General features: G+C 38.4%; 1 protein-coding gene across 1 annotated transcript in view; it reads left to right on the top strand.

Moving 5' to 3' along the window:
* The window catches only part of KDM5B (lysine demethylase 5B), a 71,403-nt gene that overhangs the window by 24,066 nt on the left and 34,478 nt on the right, over window positions 1–12,859 (top strand). The window contains exons 2-4 of the mRNA XM_061187238.1: window positions 330–407; window positions 1,757–1,879; window positions 2,555–2,725. Coding sequence (XP_061043221.1) covers window positions 330–407; window positions 1,757–1,879; window positions 2,555–2,725 — 372 coding nt within the window. The remainder of the gene's footprint in view (window positions 1–329; window positions 408–1,756; window positions 1,880–2,554; window positions 2,726–12,859) is intronic.

The following is a 12,859-nucleotide window of genomic DNA, read 5'->3' on the forward strand; positions in this document are numbered from 1 at the left end:
ATTTTGTAGGAGGAGAGATACTTATGGAATAGAGGAGTCAAAGTCTTTTTTTGCCTGAGTTGATGATTTTTCAACGCAGTTAAGGCTCAGTGACGTTGCTGGTTGGAGGGGTGCTAGGCGGGGTGTGTACAGGATGTATCATTTGGAGAAGGGTCATCATACATATTCTGCTGTTCTGGTGGAAAAAGAGTTAAGAAACTACTGCCCTGTGTTCTGTTTGACTCATTAGAGATAACATGCTTTACTTAACCAGGGTTTTAACTTTAAAACCATTTTTTAAATGTCAGAATTATAAATTTTTCTAATGAAAACCTTTGCTTCTCCACTAGGATTGGCAGCCACCATTTGCGTGTGATGTTGACAAACTTCATTTTACCCCACGTATCCAGAGGCTGAATGAATTGGAGGTAATGTCTTAACTACTATACTGGTTGCCTGTATTCCAGCGGGGGCTTCTTTGAAAGAGGCTGTGTCACAAATCTAGTGGTTTCAGTGAAGCTAAAACATGGCTAGTAACTGATAATCATGGTAAAACAAATGGTGATGATAAGCCTTTGCAGCTAACCCAGTTTCATTAAAAACACTGATTTTTGTCAATAATTGCCAGCCTATTAATTAATAAATGCATTTAAATCCTTCTCAATCTAGGTGACAACCAATAGAGTTTAGGTTTTGAAAGGCTTTCAGAACCATTTAATGGAAAAGATTCTCCAGCTCTGATATTCTTCCAAAATACATGTCTTCAGTTAGACTTAATAACACACTTTACTTTCCCTAGGAGGAGTGAATAGCACAGGGGATTCTCTAGAGAAGAGGTAGTATTTCTTCTTTAGTCTGTGGGCGACTTAAGCCCTAAAGTGCTGGGTGAATAAGGCTTGGGTATTGATAGCATAGAGGTTCATTGTTTATATGAATGTTTTGCTAATCTGATTTTCATATTGAACCATGTTTTGTTTTTCTATACTAAACCAAACATTCTTAACTTAAATGGCACATATGTCCACTGGAATTCTGTGGGCATTGGCAGTAGTAGCATCTAGTGTATGTATTTTCAAGTATTTCAATGTATTTTCATGTCGAGCTTGAAAGATAGGGAGGTGGGTATTAACTTTGACGTGGTTGGGAATATCTGAATATTGATCTCAATTTTGGTCTTGTGCAAGATAAAAGTCTTAAGACTGTCTGACTTAATTTCACAATGAGCGGAAAGAAAAATGCCAAAATTTTAAAAAATGACTTGTAGGCGACAGTAATAATCTGTCAAGGGAATAACATTTAAGAAAGTTTCTGGTTTTCTGTTATCTTTAAGTTATCAGGACTTTAAAGATAAGTGGTTCTGTTGTAAATCTGCTTTTAGATTTGTGTTTGAGCAAATCAGAAAATTTGTACTCAGAGAGAACAGGACTTTAAAATACCCAAACTGTAAAAGGACGAAAGGGGCATATAGAAGCTTACTTATGATACTCCTTAAATAAAGCACCTCTCAGATCGCCTATTTATGTTACGGGAGGACTTACTGAGTGTGTAACTACTACTTACCTGGCACATGGTAGGGGCTGAATTAAATTTTTGTTGAGTTAACGTATAATTATTTAACCAGTTTTATTTTGTGTGTTTTGGGGAAGTTTCCCCTATTGAATTCATAAGTGGTATTGCACTTAAGTATTCTAAGAATGAAAATATCACATGCACAGGTAATAGACAGGAGCTTTATAATAAGCTAGGTAAAAGTAAAACTCAGTTCTTTGTCATTTAGGCTCAAACTCGTGTAAAATTAAATTTCTTGGACCAGATTGCAAAGTACTGGGAATTACAGGGAAGTACTCTGAAAATTCCACATGTGGAGAGGAAGATCTTGGACTTGTTTCAGCTTAATAAGGTAAAAGCCTAATGACCATCTTTCTCATTGAATAATTCTTCTGACAGCATGAATTTGATCTTCTTTGCCTTAAAATAAGAAATTTACTGCTTGAAATATGTAAAATAAAATTCTTCATTTAGTTTTCTGATTAATTGGTCTCTGCTTGTCAGGTCTGAAAGCCTTATCTTGTGAAATATTTTGCTGCCACCTGTTTTTTTGGTAATTTTTAAACTTCGTAGTGGTCCTCTTAGATATTCCTGTCTGTTTTATTGCAGATAAGACAACAGAGGCTTTCAGTGTCCAAGTTGACCAACTGAAAAGGCTGAGTTATAATTCTATATCTTAAAGTTCATTTCAGTCTAAAGCCTGCATTATTTCCACCAGACATGCTGCCGTTCTTGCTACTCCTCAGTTTACTAGAACCTTTTCTTTATCAGAGATTTCATTGCTAATTTAATTCTTCCTCATGGAAAGTCTTGGCTGCTTTGGGGAACTGAGAAGTAGCTTTTGGAGGGGTACAAAAAGTTTATGGAATATGCTGTTAAAAGCAGTGTTTTAAATTTCTAGTTTAAAATTAATAATGCATATATATATATATATATATATTTTTTTTTTTTTTTTTTACTTGGAAAATGTATTTTTAAAAGATGACCACAGCCAAGAACTAATTTCTTTTGCTGTTTTATTTAACAGTTAGTTGCAGAGGAAGGTGGATTTGCAGTTGTTTGCAAGGATAGAAAATGGACCAAAATTGCCACCAAGATGGGGTTTGCTCCTGGCAAAGCTGTGGGCTCCCATATCAGAGGGCATTATGAGCGAATTCTCAACCCCTACAACTTATTCCTCTCTGGAGACAGTTTGAGGGTGAGTGGGGCTAGCCTTAACCTGTTTTATTTCACTGCTTATTGGCACATGGTCTTTGGGAGGAATGAAAAGGCCTTGATTATGTGTGGAAGACTTGCTTGGAAGACTTTTGTTTTATGGATTTTTCCTCCAATGTTTTAGTTCTGTTTTGAGAGCAACCATACTAAGAAGATTGTTTTGGAATGAATAAGGTTACAGAGGAAATATTCTTTTGTTATCAAAAACTGAAATCTGTATTAACTTCACTATAGATGTTCCTTTCTTACAGCAGTTGGTTATTACCTACTTGTTACGGCTTATGCTTTTGCATTCACTTACTGTTTAAAGTGTATTCCTGGTTGTCACATGAAAATACAACATGTGAAATAACTTGCCTGCCTGCTCTCTTTTGCCAGCTGAGGTCTCCAAGGAGATTTTCATAGAATGTTGACATTGGTAGAGAGTAGGGGACTCAGTAATGCTGGACAGCTCATGGAGCCCTCTGCTAATAGTTCCTATGTAACCGTGTTTGTTTCCTTACAAAGGTGTTTTTTTTTTTTTTTTTTTTTTTGCGGGTGACATTTTGGCAAGTTTTTTTTTTCTTTCTTTTTCTTTTTTTTAAAATTAATTAATTAATTTAGTTATTTTTGGCTGTGTTGGGTCTTCGTTTCTGTGCGAGGGCTTTCTCTAGTTGCGGCGAGTGGGGGCCACTCTTCATCGCGGTGCGCGGGCCTCTCACTATCGCGGCCTCTCTTGTTGCGGAGCACAGGCTCCAGACGCGCAGGCTCAGTAGTTGTGGCTCACGGGCCTAGTTGCTCCGCGGCATGTGGGATCTTCCCAGACCAGGGCTCGAACCCGTGTCCCCTGCATTGGCAGGCAGATTCTCAACCACTGCGCCACCAGGGAAGCCCCAAAGGTGGTATTTGCCAAATTATTCAGACACAAACTTTTATTCTAATTAAAAGCAAAACAATATTATAAAAACTTCCCACTTACTTTAGGCCCTGGTAGAAAGCAGAATGTCATAATTGTTTACACCCTTTGAGATATTCTACACTAGAGCAGTGAGCCCTATAATTTTAGGAATTGTTACTGTGCTATAGAGAGGGAGAAAGATCACAACATAGTTTCCGAGGGTAAACCTGCTAATCAAAACTCTGTCTTGATACAGACATATCATCTGGAATGCTTAAATCCTATAGGTTTTCGTAGCATTGTGTTTTTCTTTTCTCTCTCTCTTGATTCCAGGTGGGCTTTCTTTTTAGCCTAGAAAATGTGACTAATCTAATACTCAGAAAGTTGTTTAAAGAAATGTGCACTGTGTGAATGTTTAGTGAACCCATGGATGAAATTGTTTAAAATGTTGTATATGGAGCCTTTATGTCTCTGTTTTATAGTCAGATCTACATACAGTTGCCCACAATAGATTTTCTCCTTTGAACCTTTTTATCTCGGTGCAGAAGTTAGATGAATAAGGGGAGAGAGAGCGTCTCCCTGCTTTATGGGTTTAGAAACAGCTCATCTATATACTTAGAGAGGCCCTAAGTTGCATAGTTGAAAAGTGGGTAAGCATTTATACAGTCATAGTCTGAAAGGAACAGGTATTTAAAGATACCCTTTACAAACATTACGTCTACAACACAGATAAATATCTGTTGAGTGGCCTACTGATACATGTTCCTTGTGGAAAGTATAAAAACAAAGGAAAGTATGATGAAAATAAATCCCTCCTAATCCTCTTATCTGCTTTTTCTTTCAAGGCTATTTTTATGCACATATACACAAATTGGAAGTGTTTTCTTTACGTATACAGTATTTTTCCTGCTTAACATGTCACTGTATATTTTTGAAGATACAGGTTGTTTGGGTTTTTTTTTTTAATTTATTTATTTTTGGCTGCGTTGGGTCTTCGTTGCTGCGCGCAAGCTTTCTCTAGTTGTGGCAAGCTGGGTCTACTCTTCGTTACGGTACTCAGGCTTCTCATTGCGGTGGCTTCTCTTTTGCGGAGCACGGGCTCTAGGCATGCAGGCTTCAGTAGTGACAGCACACAGGCCCAGTAGTTGTGGCTCGCGGGCTCTAGAGTGCAAGCTCAGTAGTTGTGGCGCACGGGCTTAGTTGCTCCACAGCATGTGGGATCTTCCCAGACCAGGGCTCAAACCCGTGTCCCCTGCATTGGCAGGCGGATTCTTAACCACTGTGCCACCAGGGAAGCCTGAAGATACAGGTTTTAATGACCCTATGTCATTCCATTTTTATACCCATAACTTGATTTGATTTCTCCTGTTGTTGAATTCTTTTATTTTTTTGGAATTTTTGAATTTTATTTTATTTATTTTTTATACAGCAGGTTCTCATTAGTTATCTATTTTATACATATTAGTGTATATATGTCAATCCTAATCTCCCAATTCATCCCACCACCATCACCCTGTCCCGCCACTTTCCCCCCTTGGTGTCCATATGTTGGTTTTCTACATCTGTGTCTCAATTTCTGCCCTGCAAACCAGTTCATCCGTACCATTTTTCTAGGTTTGACATATATGTGTTAATATACGATATTTGTTTTTCTCTTTCTGACTTACTTCACTCTGTACGACAGTCTCTGGATCCATCCACGTCTCTACAAATGACCCAATTTCATTCCTTTTTATGGCTGAGTAATATTCCATTGTATATATGTACCACATCTTCTTTATCCGTTTGGCTGTCAATGGGCATTTAGGTTGCTTCCATGACCTGGCTATTGTAAATAGTGCTGCAATGAACATTGGGGTCTTTTTGAATTATGGTTTTCTCTGGGTATATGCCCAGTAGTGGGATTGCTGGGTCGTATGGTAATTCTATTTTTAGTTTTTTAAGGAACCTCCATACTGTTCTCCATAGTGGCTGTTATCAATTTACATTCCCACAACACTGCAAGAGGGTTCCCTTTTCTCCACACCCTCTCCAGCATTTGTTGTTTGTAGATTTTCTGATGATGCCCATTCTAACGTGTGAGGTGATAACCTCATTGTAATTTTGATTTGCATTTCTCTAATAATTAGTGATGTTGAGCAGTTTTTCATGTGCTTCTTGGCCATCTGTATGTCTTCTTTGGAGAAATGTCTATTTAGGTCTTCTGCCCATTTTTGGATTGGGTTGTTTGTTTTTTTAATATTGAGCTGCATGAGCTGTTTATATATTTTGGAGATTAATCCTTTGTCCATTGATTCGTTTGCAAATATTTTCTCCCATTCTGAGGGTTGTCATTTTGTCTTGTTTGTAGTTTCCTTTGCTGTGCAAAAGCTTTGAAGTTTCATTAGGTCCCATCTGTTTTATTTCCATTTCTCTAGGAGGTGGATCACAAAAGATCTTGCTGTGATTTATGTCAAAGAGTGTTCCTCCTATGTTTTCCTCTAAGAGTTTTATAGTGTCCGGTCCTACATTTAGGTCTCTAATCCATTTTGAGTTTATTTTTGTGTATGGTGTTAGGGAGTGTTCTAATTTCATTCTTTTACATGCAGCTGTCCAGTTTTCCCACCACCACTTATTGAAGAGACTGTCTTTTCTCCATTGTATATCTTTGCCTCCTTTGTCATAGATTAGTTGACCATAGGTGCATGGGTTTATCTCTGGGCTTTCTATCTTGTTCCATTGATCCATGTTTCTGTTTTTGTGCCAGTACCATATTGTCTTGATTACTATAGCTTTGTAGTATAGTCTGAAGTCAGGGAGTCTGATTCCTCCAGCTCTGTTGTTTTTTCCCGCAAGACTGCTTTGGCTATTTGGGGTCTTTTGTGTCTCCATACAAATTTTAAGATGATTTGTTCTAGTTCCGTAAAAAATGCCATTGGTAATTTGATAGGGATTGCACTGAATCTGTAGATTGCTTTGGGTAGTATAGTCATTTTCACAATATTGATTCTTCCGATCCAGGAACATGGTATATCTCTCCATCTGTTGGTATCATCTTTAATTTCTTTCATCAGTGTCTTATAGTTTTCTGCATACAGGTCTTTTGTCTCCCTAGGTAGGTTTATTCCTAGGTATTTTATTCTTTTTGTTGCAATGGTAAATGGGAGTGTTTCCATAATTTCTCTTTCAGATTTTTCATCATTAGTGTATAGGAATGCAAGAGATTTCTGTGCATTAATTTTGTATCCTGCAACTTTACCAAATTCATTGATTAGCTCTAGTATTTTTCTGGTGGCATCTTTAGGATTCTCTATGTATAGTATCATGTCATCTGCAAACAGTGACAGTTTTACTTCTTCTTTTCCAGTTTGTATTCCTTTTATTTATTTTTCTTCTCTGATTGCCGTGGCTAGGACTTCCAAAACTATGTTGAATAATAGTGGTGAGAGTGAATATCCTTGTCTCATTCCTGATCTTAGAGGAAATGGTCTCAGTTTTTCAATTTCATTACTTGTGATTGGTCTGCTCATATTTTCTATTTCTTCCTGGTTCAGTCTTGGAAGGTTATACCTTTCTAAGAATTTGTCCGTTTCTTCCAGGTTGTCCATTTTATTGGCATAGAGTTGCTTGTAGTAGTCTCTTAGGGTGCTTTGTATTTCTGTGGTGTCTGTTGTAACTTCTCCTTTTTCATTTCTAATTTTATTGATTTGAGTCCTCTCCCTCTTTTTCTTGATGAGTCTGGCTAATGGTTTATCAATTTTGTTTATCTTCTCAAAGAACAAGCTTTTAGTTTTATTGATCTTTGCTATTGTTTTCTTTGTTTCTATTTCATTTATTTCTGCTCTGATCTTTATGATTTCTTTTCTTCTGCTAACTTTGGGTTTTGTTTGTTCTTCTTTCTCTAGTTCTTAGGTGTAAGCTTAGATCGTTTATTTGAGATTTTTCTTGTTTCTTGAGGTAGGCTTGTATTGCTGTAAACTTCCCTCTTAGAACTGCTTTTGCTGCATCCCATAGGTTTTGGATCGTCATGTTTTCATTGTCATTTGTCTCTAGGTATTTTTTGATGTCCTCTTTGATTTCTTCAGTGATCTCTTGGTTATTTAGTAACGTATTGTTTAGCCTCCATGTGTTTGTGTTTTTTACGTTTTTTCCCCCTGTAATTGATTTTTTTAAAAAATAAATTCCTTTATTTTATTTATTTAACTCTGGCTGCATTGGGTCTTCGTTGCTGGGCATGGGCTTTCTCTAGTTGCAGAGAGCTGGGGCTACTCTTCATTGTGGTGCATGGGCTTCTCATTGTGGTGGCTTCTCTTGTTGCAGGGCACAGGCTCTAAGCGTGGGCTTCAGTAGTTGTGGCTCGCAGGCTCAGTAGTTGTGGCTCGCGGGATCTAGAGTGCAGGCTCAGTAGTTGTGGCGCACGGGATTAGTTGCTCCACAGCATGTGGGATCTTCCTGGACCAGGGCTCGAACCCATGCCCCCTGCATTGGCGGTGGATTCTTAACCACTGTGCCACCAGGGAAACCCCCCTCTGATTGATTTCTAATCTCATAGCATTGTGGTCGGAAAACATGCTTGATATGATTTCAATTTTCTTAAATTTACCGAGGCTTGATTTGTGACCCAAGATGTGATCTATCCTGGAGAATGTTCCATATGCACCTGAGAAGAAAGTGTAATCTGCTGTTTTTGGATGGAATGTCCTATAAATATCAGTTAAATCTATCTGGTCTTTTGTGTCATTTAAAGCTTGTGTTTCCTTATTAACTTTCTATCTGTATGATCTGTCCATTGGTGTAAGGTGTTAAAAGTCCCCCACTATTATTGTGTTACTGTTGATATCCTCTTTTTTTTTAATTTTTAAATTATTTTTTAAAAATTTATTTGTTTATTTATTTATGGCTGTGTTGGGTCTTCGTTGCTGTGCGCATGCTTTTTCTAGTTGTGGTGGGCAGGGGCTGCTCTTCGTTGCGGTGCACGGGCTTCTCATTGCGGTGGCTTCTCTTGTTGCGGATCACAAGCTCTATGCGTGCGAGCTTCAGTAGTTGTGGCATGTGGGCTCAGTAGTTGTGGCTCACGGGCTCTAGAGCGCAGGCTCAGTAGTTGTGGTGCATGGGCTTAGTTGCTCCACGGCATGTGGGATCTTCCAGACCAGGGCTCAAACCCATGTACCCTGCATTGGCAGGTGGTTTCTTAACCACTGTGCCACCGGGGAAGTCCCTCCATTTCCTCTTTTATAGCTGTTAGCAGTTGTCTTATGCATTGACATGCTCCTATGCTGGGTGCATATATATTTATAATTGTTATATCTTCTTCTTGGATTGATCCCTTGATCATTATGTAGTGTCCCTCCTTGTCTCTTGTAACATTCTTTATTTTAAAGTCTATTTTATCTGATATGACTATTGCTATTCCACCTTTCTTTTGATTTCCATTTGCATGGAATATCTTTTTCCATCCCCTCACTTTCAGTCTGTATGTGTCCCTAGGTCTGAAGTGGGTCTCTTGTAGACAGCATATATATGGGTCTTGTTTTTGTATCCATTCAGCAAGCCTGTGTCTTTTGGTTGGAGCATTTAATCCATTAACATTTAAGGTAATTATCGATATGTATGTTCCTGTTACCATTTTCTTAATTGTTATGGGTTTGTTTTTGTAGGTCCTTTTCTTTTCTTGTGTTTCCCACTTAGAGAAGTTCCTTTAGCATTTGTTGTAGAGCTGGTTTGGTGGTGCTGAATTCTCTTAACTTTTGCTCGTCTGTAAAACTTTTGATTTCTCCGTCGAATCTGAATGAGATCCTTGCCGGGTAAAGTAATCTTGGTTGTATGTTCTTCCTTTTCATCACTTTAAATATATCATGCCACTCCCTTCTGGCTTGTATAGTTTCTGCTGAGAAATCAGCTGTTAACCTTATGGGAGTTCCCTTGTATGTTATTTGTCATTTTTTCCTTGTTGCTTTCAATAATTTTTCTTTGCCTTTAATTTTTGTCAGTTTGATTACTATGTGCCTTGGCGTGTTTCTCCTTGGGTTTATCCTGCCTGGGACTCTCTGCGCTTCTTGGACTTGGGTGGCTATTTCCTTTCCCATGTCAGGGAAACTTTTGACTCTTAATCTCTTCATATATTTTCTCGGGTCCCTTCTCTCTCTCTTCTCCTTCTGGGACCCCTATAATGCAAATGTTGATGCGTTTAATGTTGTCCCAGAGGTCTCTTAGGCTGTCTTCATTTCTTTTCATTCTTTTTTCTTTATTCTGTTCCACAACAGTGAATTCCACCATTCTGTCTTCCAGGTCATTTATCCGTTCTTCTGCCTCAGTTATTCTGCTATTGATTCCTTCTAGTGTATTTTTCAATTCTTCTAGGTGTTTGTTCTTTAATTCTTCTAAGTCTTTGTTAAACATTTCTTGCATCTTCTTGATCTTTTCCTGCATTCTTTTTCCAAGGTCCTGGATCATCTTCACTGTCGTTATTCTGAATTCTTTTTCTGGAAGGTTGCCTATCTCCACTTCATTTGATTGTTTTTCTGGGGTTTTATTAGTTCCTTCATCTGGTAGAAAGTCCTCTGCCTTTTCATTTTGTCCATCTTTCTGTGAATGTCTCCTCTTGCTGAATTCTTTGTGCATAAATTTTTATGCCCGTTTCTGATTTTTGAAAATAATCCTTAGAGGAAAGGAGAATTAAAATACATATTTTTAAAAAAGAATGGAAAAGAGCAACGAGACACCACTGCACACCATTAGAATGACCAACATTCAGAACATGACAACACCACATGCTGGCAAAGATGTGGAGCCACAGGAACTTTTTTCCGTCGCTGGTGGGAATACAAAATGGAACTGCCACTTTGGAAGACAGTTGGGCAATTTCTTAGAAAACTAATAAACATGCTTTTATCATACAATGCAGCAATCACATTCCTTGGTATTTACCCAAAGGAGTTGCAAACTTATATCCACACAGAAACCTGCACACGGATATTTGTAGCAGGTTTGTTATTCATAATTGCCAAAAGTTGGAAGTAACCAAGATGTCCTGTAGTAGGCGAATGGATAAACAAATTGTGGTACAGCCAGACGATGGAGGCTAAAAAACAATGAGCTTTTAAGTCATGAGAGGACAAGAAGGGACCTTAAGTGCATTTTTTTTTTTAGGATTTATTTATTATTTATTTATTTGTTCTATTTATTTTTGGCTACGTTGGGTCTTAGTTGTGGCATGCGGGATCCTTCGTTGTGGTGTGTGGGCTTCCCTCTAGTTGTGGTGTGCAGGTTTTTTTCTCTTCTCTAGTTGTGGCGTGTGGGCTCTAGAGCGCGTGGGCTCTGTAGTTTGTGGCCCGCAGGCTCTAGTTGAGGTGTGTGAGCTCAGGAGTTGCGGCGCATGGTCTTAGTTGCCCCACAGCATGTGGGATCTTGGTTCCCTGGCCACTGATCAAACCCGCATTCCCTGCATTGTAAGGTGGATTCTTTACCACTGGACCACCAGGGAAGTCCCAAGTGCATATTTTTATGAAAGTTAAAGAAGCCAGTATGAAAGGACTGCATCTACTGTATGATTCCAACTCAGTGGTATTCTGGAAAAGAAAAAACTATGGAGACAGTAAAAAGATCAGTGGTTGCAAAGGGCTGGGGGCAGGAGTGTAAGACGAATAGGCAGAGCACAGAGAATTATTAGGGTGGTGAAAGTACTCTGGATGATCCTCTACCTTTGTCCAAACTCATAGAATGTACAGCACCAAGAGTGAACCCTGATGTGTGAACTATGGACTTTGGGTGATGTGTGAATGTAGGTTCATCAGTTGTAGCAAATGTTCTACTACTCTGGTGGGGGATGTTGATGATGGGAGAGGCTGTGCATGTGTGGGGGCAGCTGGTGTATGGTAAATCTAGGTACCTTCCTCTCAACTAGGCTGTAAACCTAAAACTGCTCTTAAAAAATAAACCCGTAATAAAGGGGGCAGGGGGAGAGTGCACAATGAAGGAACTGTTGCAAAAGGGTAAACTCAAGCCTAAAGTAAGTTTCGGGAAACTTGAGAGAAGTTGAGTGGTGATGTGCTGGATAACGGAACAGAGGCCTCAGTCTTGTATCCCTGTGTTTTCTAAATGTCGTAAGGGATTGCTCTCCCCCTGTAGGATGATGTCATTACGGTGTGATGATATAAATCACCTTAAATCCCAGTTTCTCAAACAAAGGTTTAAGAGTTGGCATGCGATAGCATTAAATATAAAACAAACACATCAAGTGTATGTTTTGAATCCTGGTTTGAAACAAAATAATCTCTTCATATATATTCCAAAGAGCTTCTGAGCTTGATTTTATCTTAGTTCTTCAAAGTCCTTATACAGCCAAGCAGGCCATGGATTACAGAACCATTTAGACTAATGGGAGATGAGAACCACATATATAACATCTGAATTTCTGACCATCCACTTAATAAAGTGTCTGTGATTCAGCTCAGTTCGTATCTCCACAATCACACATACTTTCAGGTCTCAATAGAAAGTTTATATAATACATAAAGGAGGTTAATTTAGATGGGGGACAGGTTTTATTCCCATCTGCCTGTTTTCGTTGAACATACTCTAAACACTCAATTGAGGACTTGTTATGGAATGGACAGTGATATTCCATACTAGTTGAGTTGATGTTTCTAGATCAGATCAGTGTGTAGGTTTAATTAGAAGAAGCAGAATATTTAATATTATAGGTTGTGCTCCCAGTGGTAGATTCGTTACTTGTTTAGAGTATCAAGAAATCTACTCTAGTATTTTTGTCATAGTACATATTACTTAAATGTCAGAAATAGATTGTGTTAGATGGTTGCTCTGTATTTTCTTTTGTCCTTCTCCCCATTCTCTGGATTCTTTCTGCAAATGTCAGGAGGAAGGAGCCAGTCATGTTAGTGACACTGCATGGTTGTAATGGTGCTCGCAGAGCCGAGAGTTGTAGAAGGTTATAGTTTCAGTGTATCTTATTACAAGTATGGATGATACAGTAGACCTTCAGTGGTTACATTTTGGAGCCTGCTTTTAAAAATGCTTCCTGTGGCATTTGTAGGACCTCTTATAAAGGAGTGGTATTTACTTGAAATTCATATTAGATTCAGTGGTAATATTTTGTTGTCACTGTGTTTTGTTGTATCGGCATTAAATACTGTTTTTCAGTGAGCTTAGAATCAAACTAAAAAGAAAAATCAAAGCAAGAAGAGATTCTTCTATGATCAGAACCGAAGTTATTGCTGTGGGCTATCTATTAACCTTTGCCTT

Source organism: Eubalaena glacialis, chromosome 3 (genome assembly GCF_028564815.1).
Source record: "Eubalaena glacialis isolate mEubGla1 chromosome 3, mEubGla1.1.hap2.+ XY, whole genome shotgun sequence".
NCBI classification, from domain to species: domain Eukaryota; kingdom Metazoa; phylum Chordata; class Mammalia; order Artiodactyla; family Balaenidae; genus Eubalaena; species Eubalaena glacialis.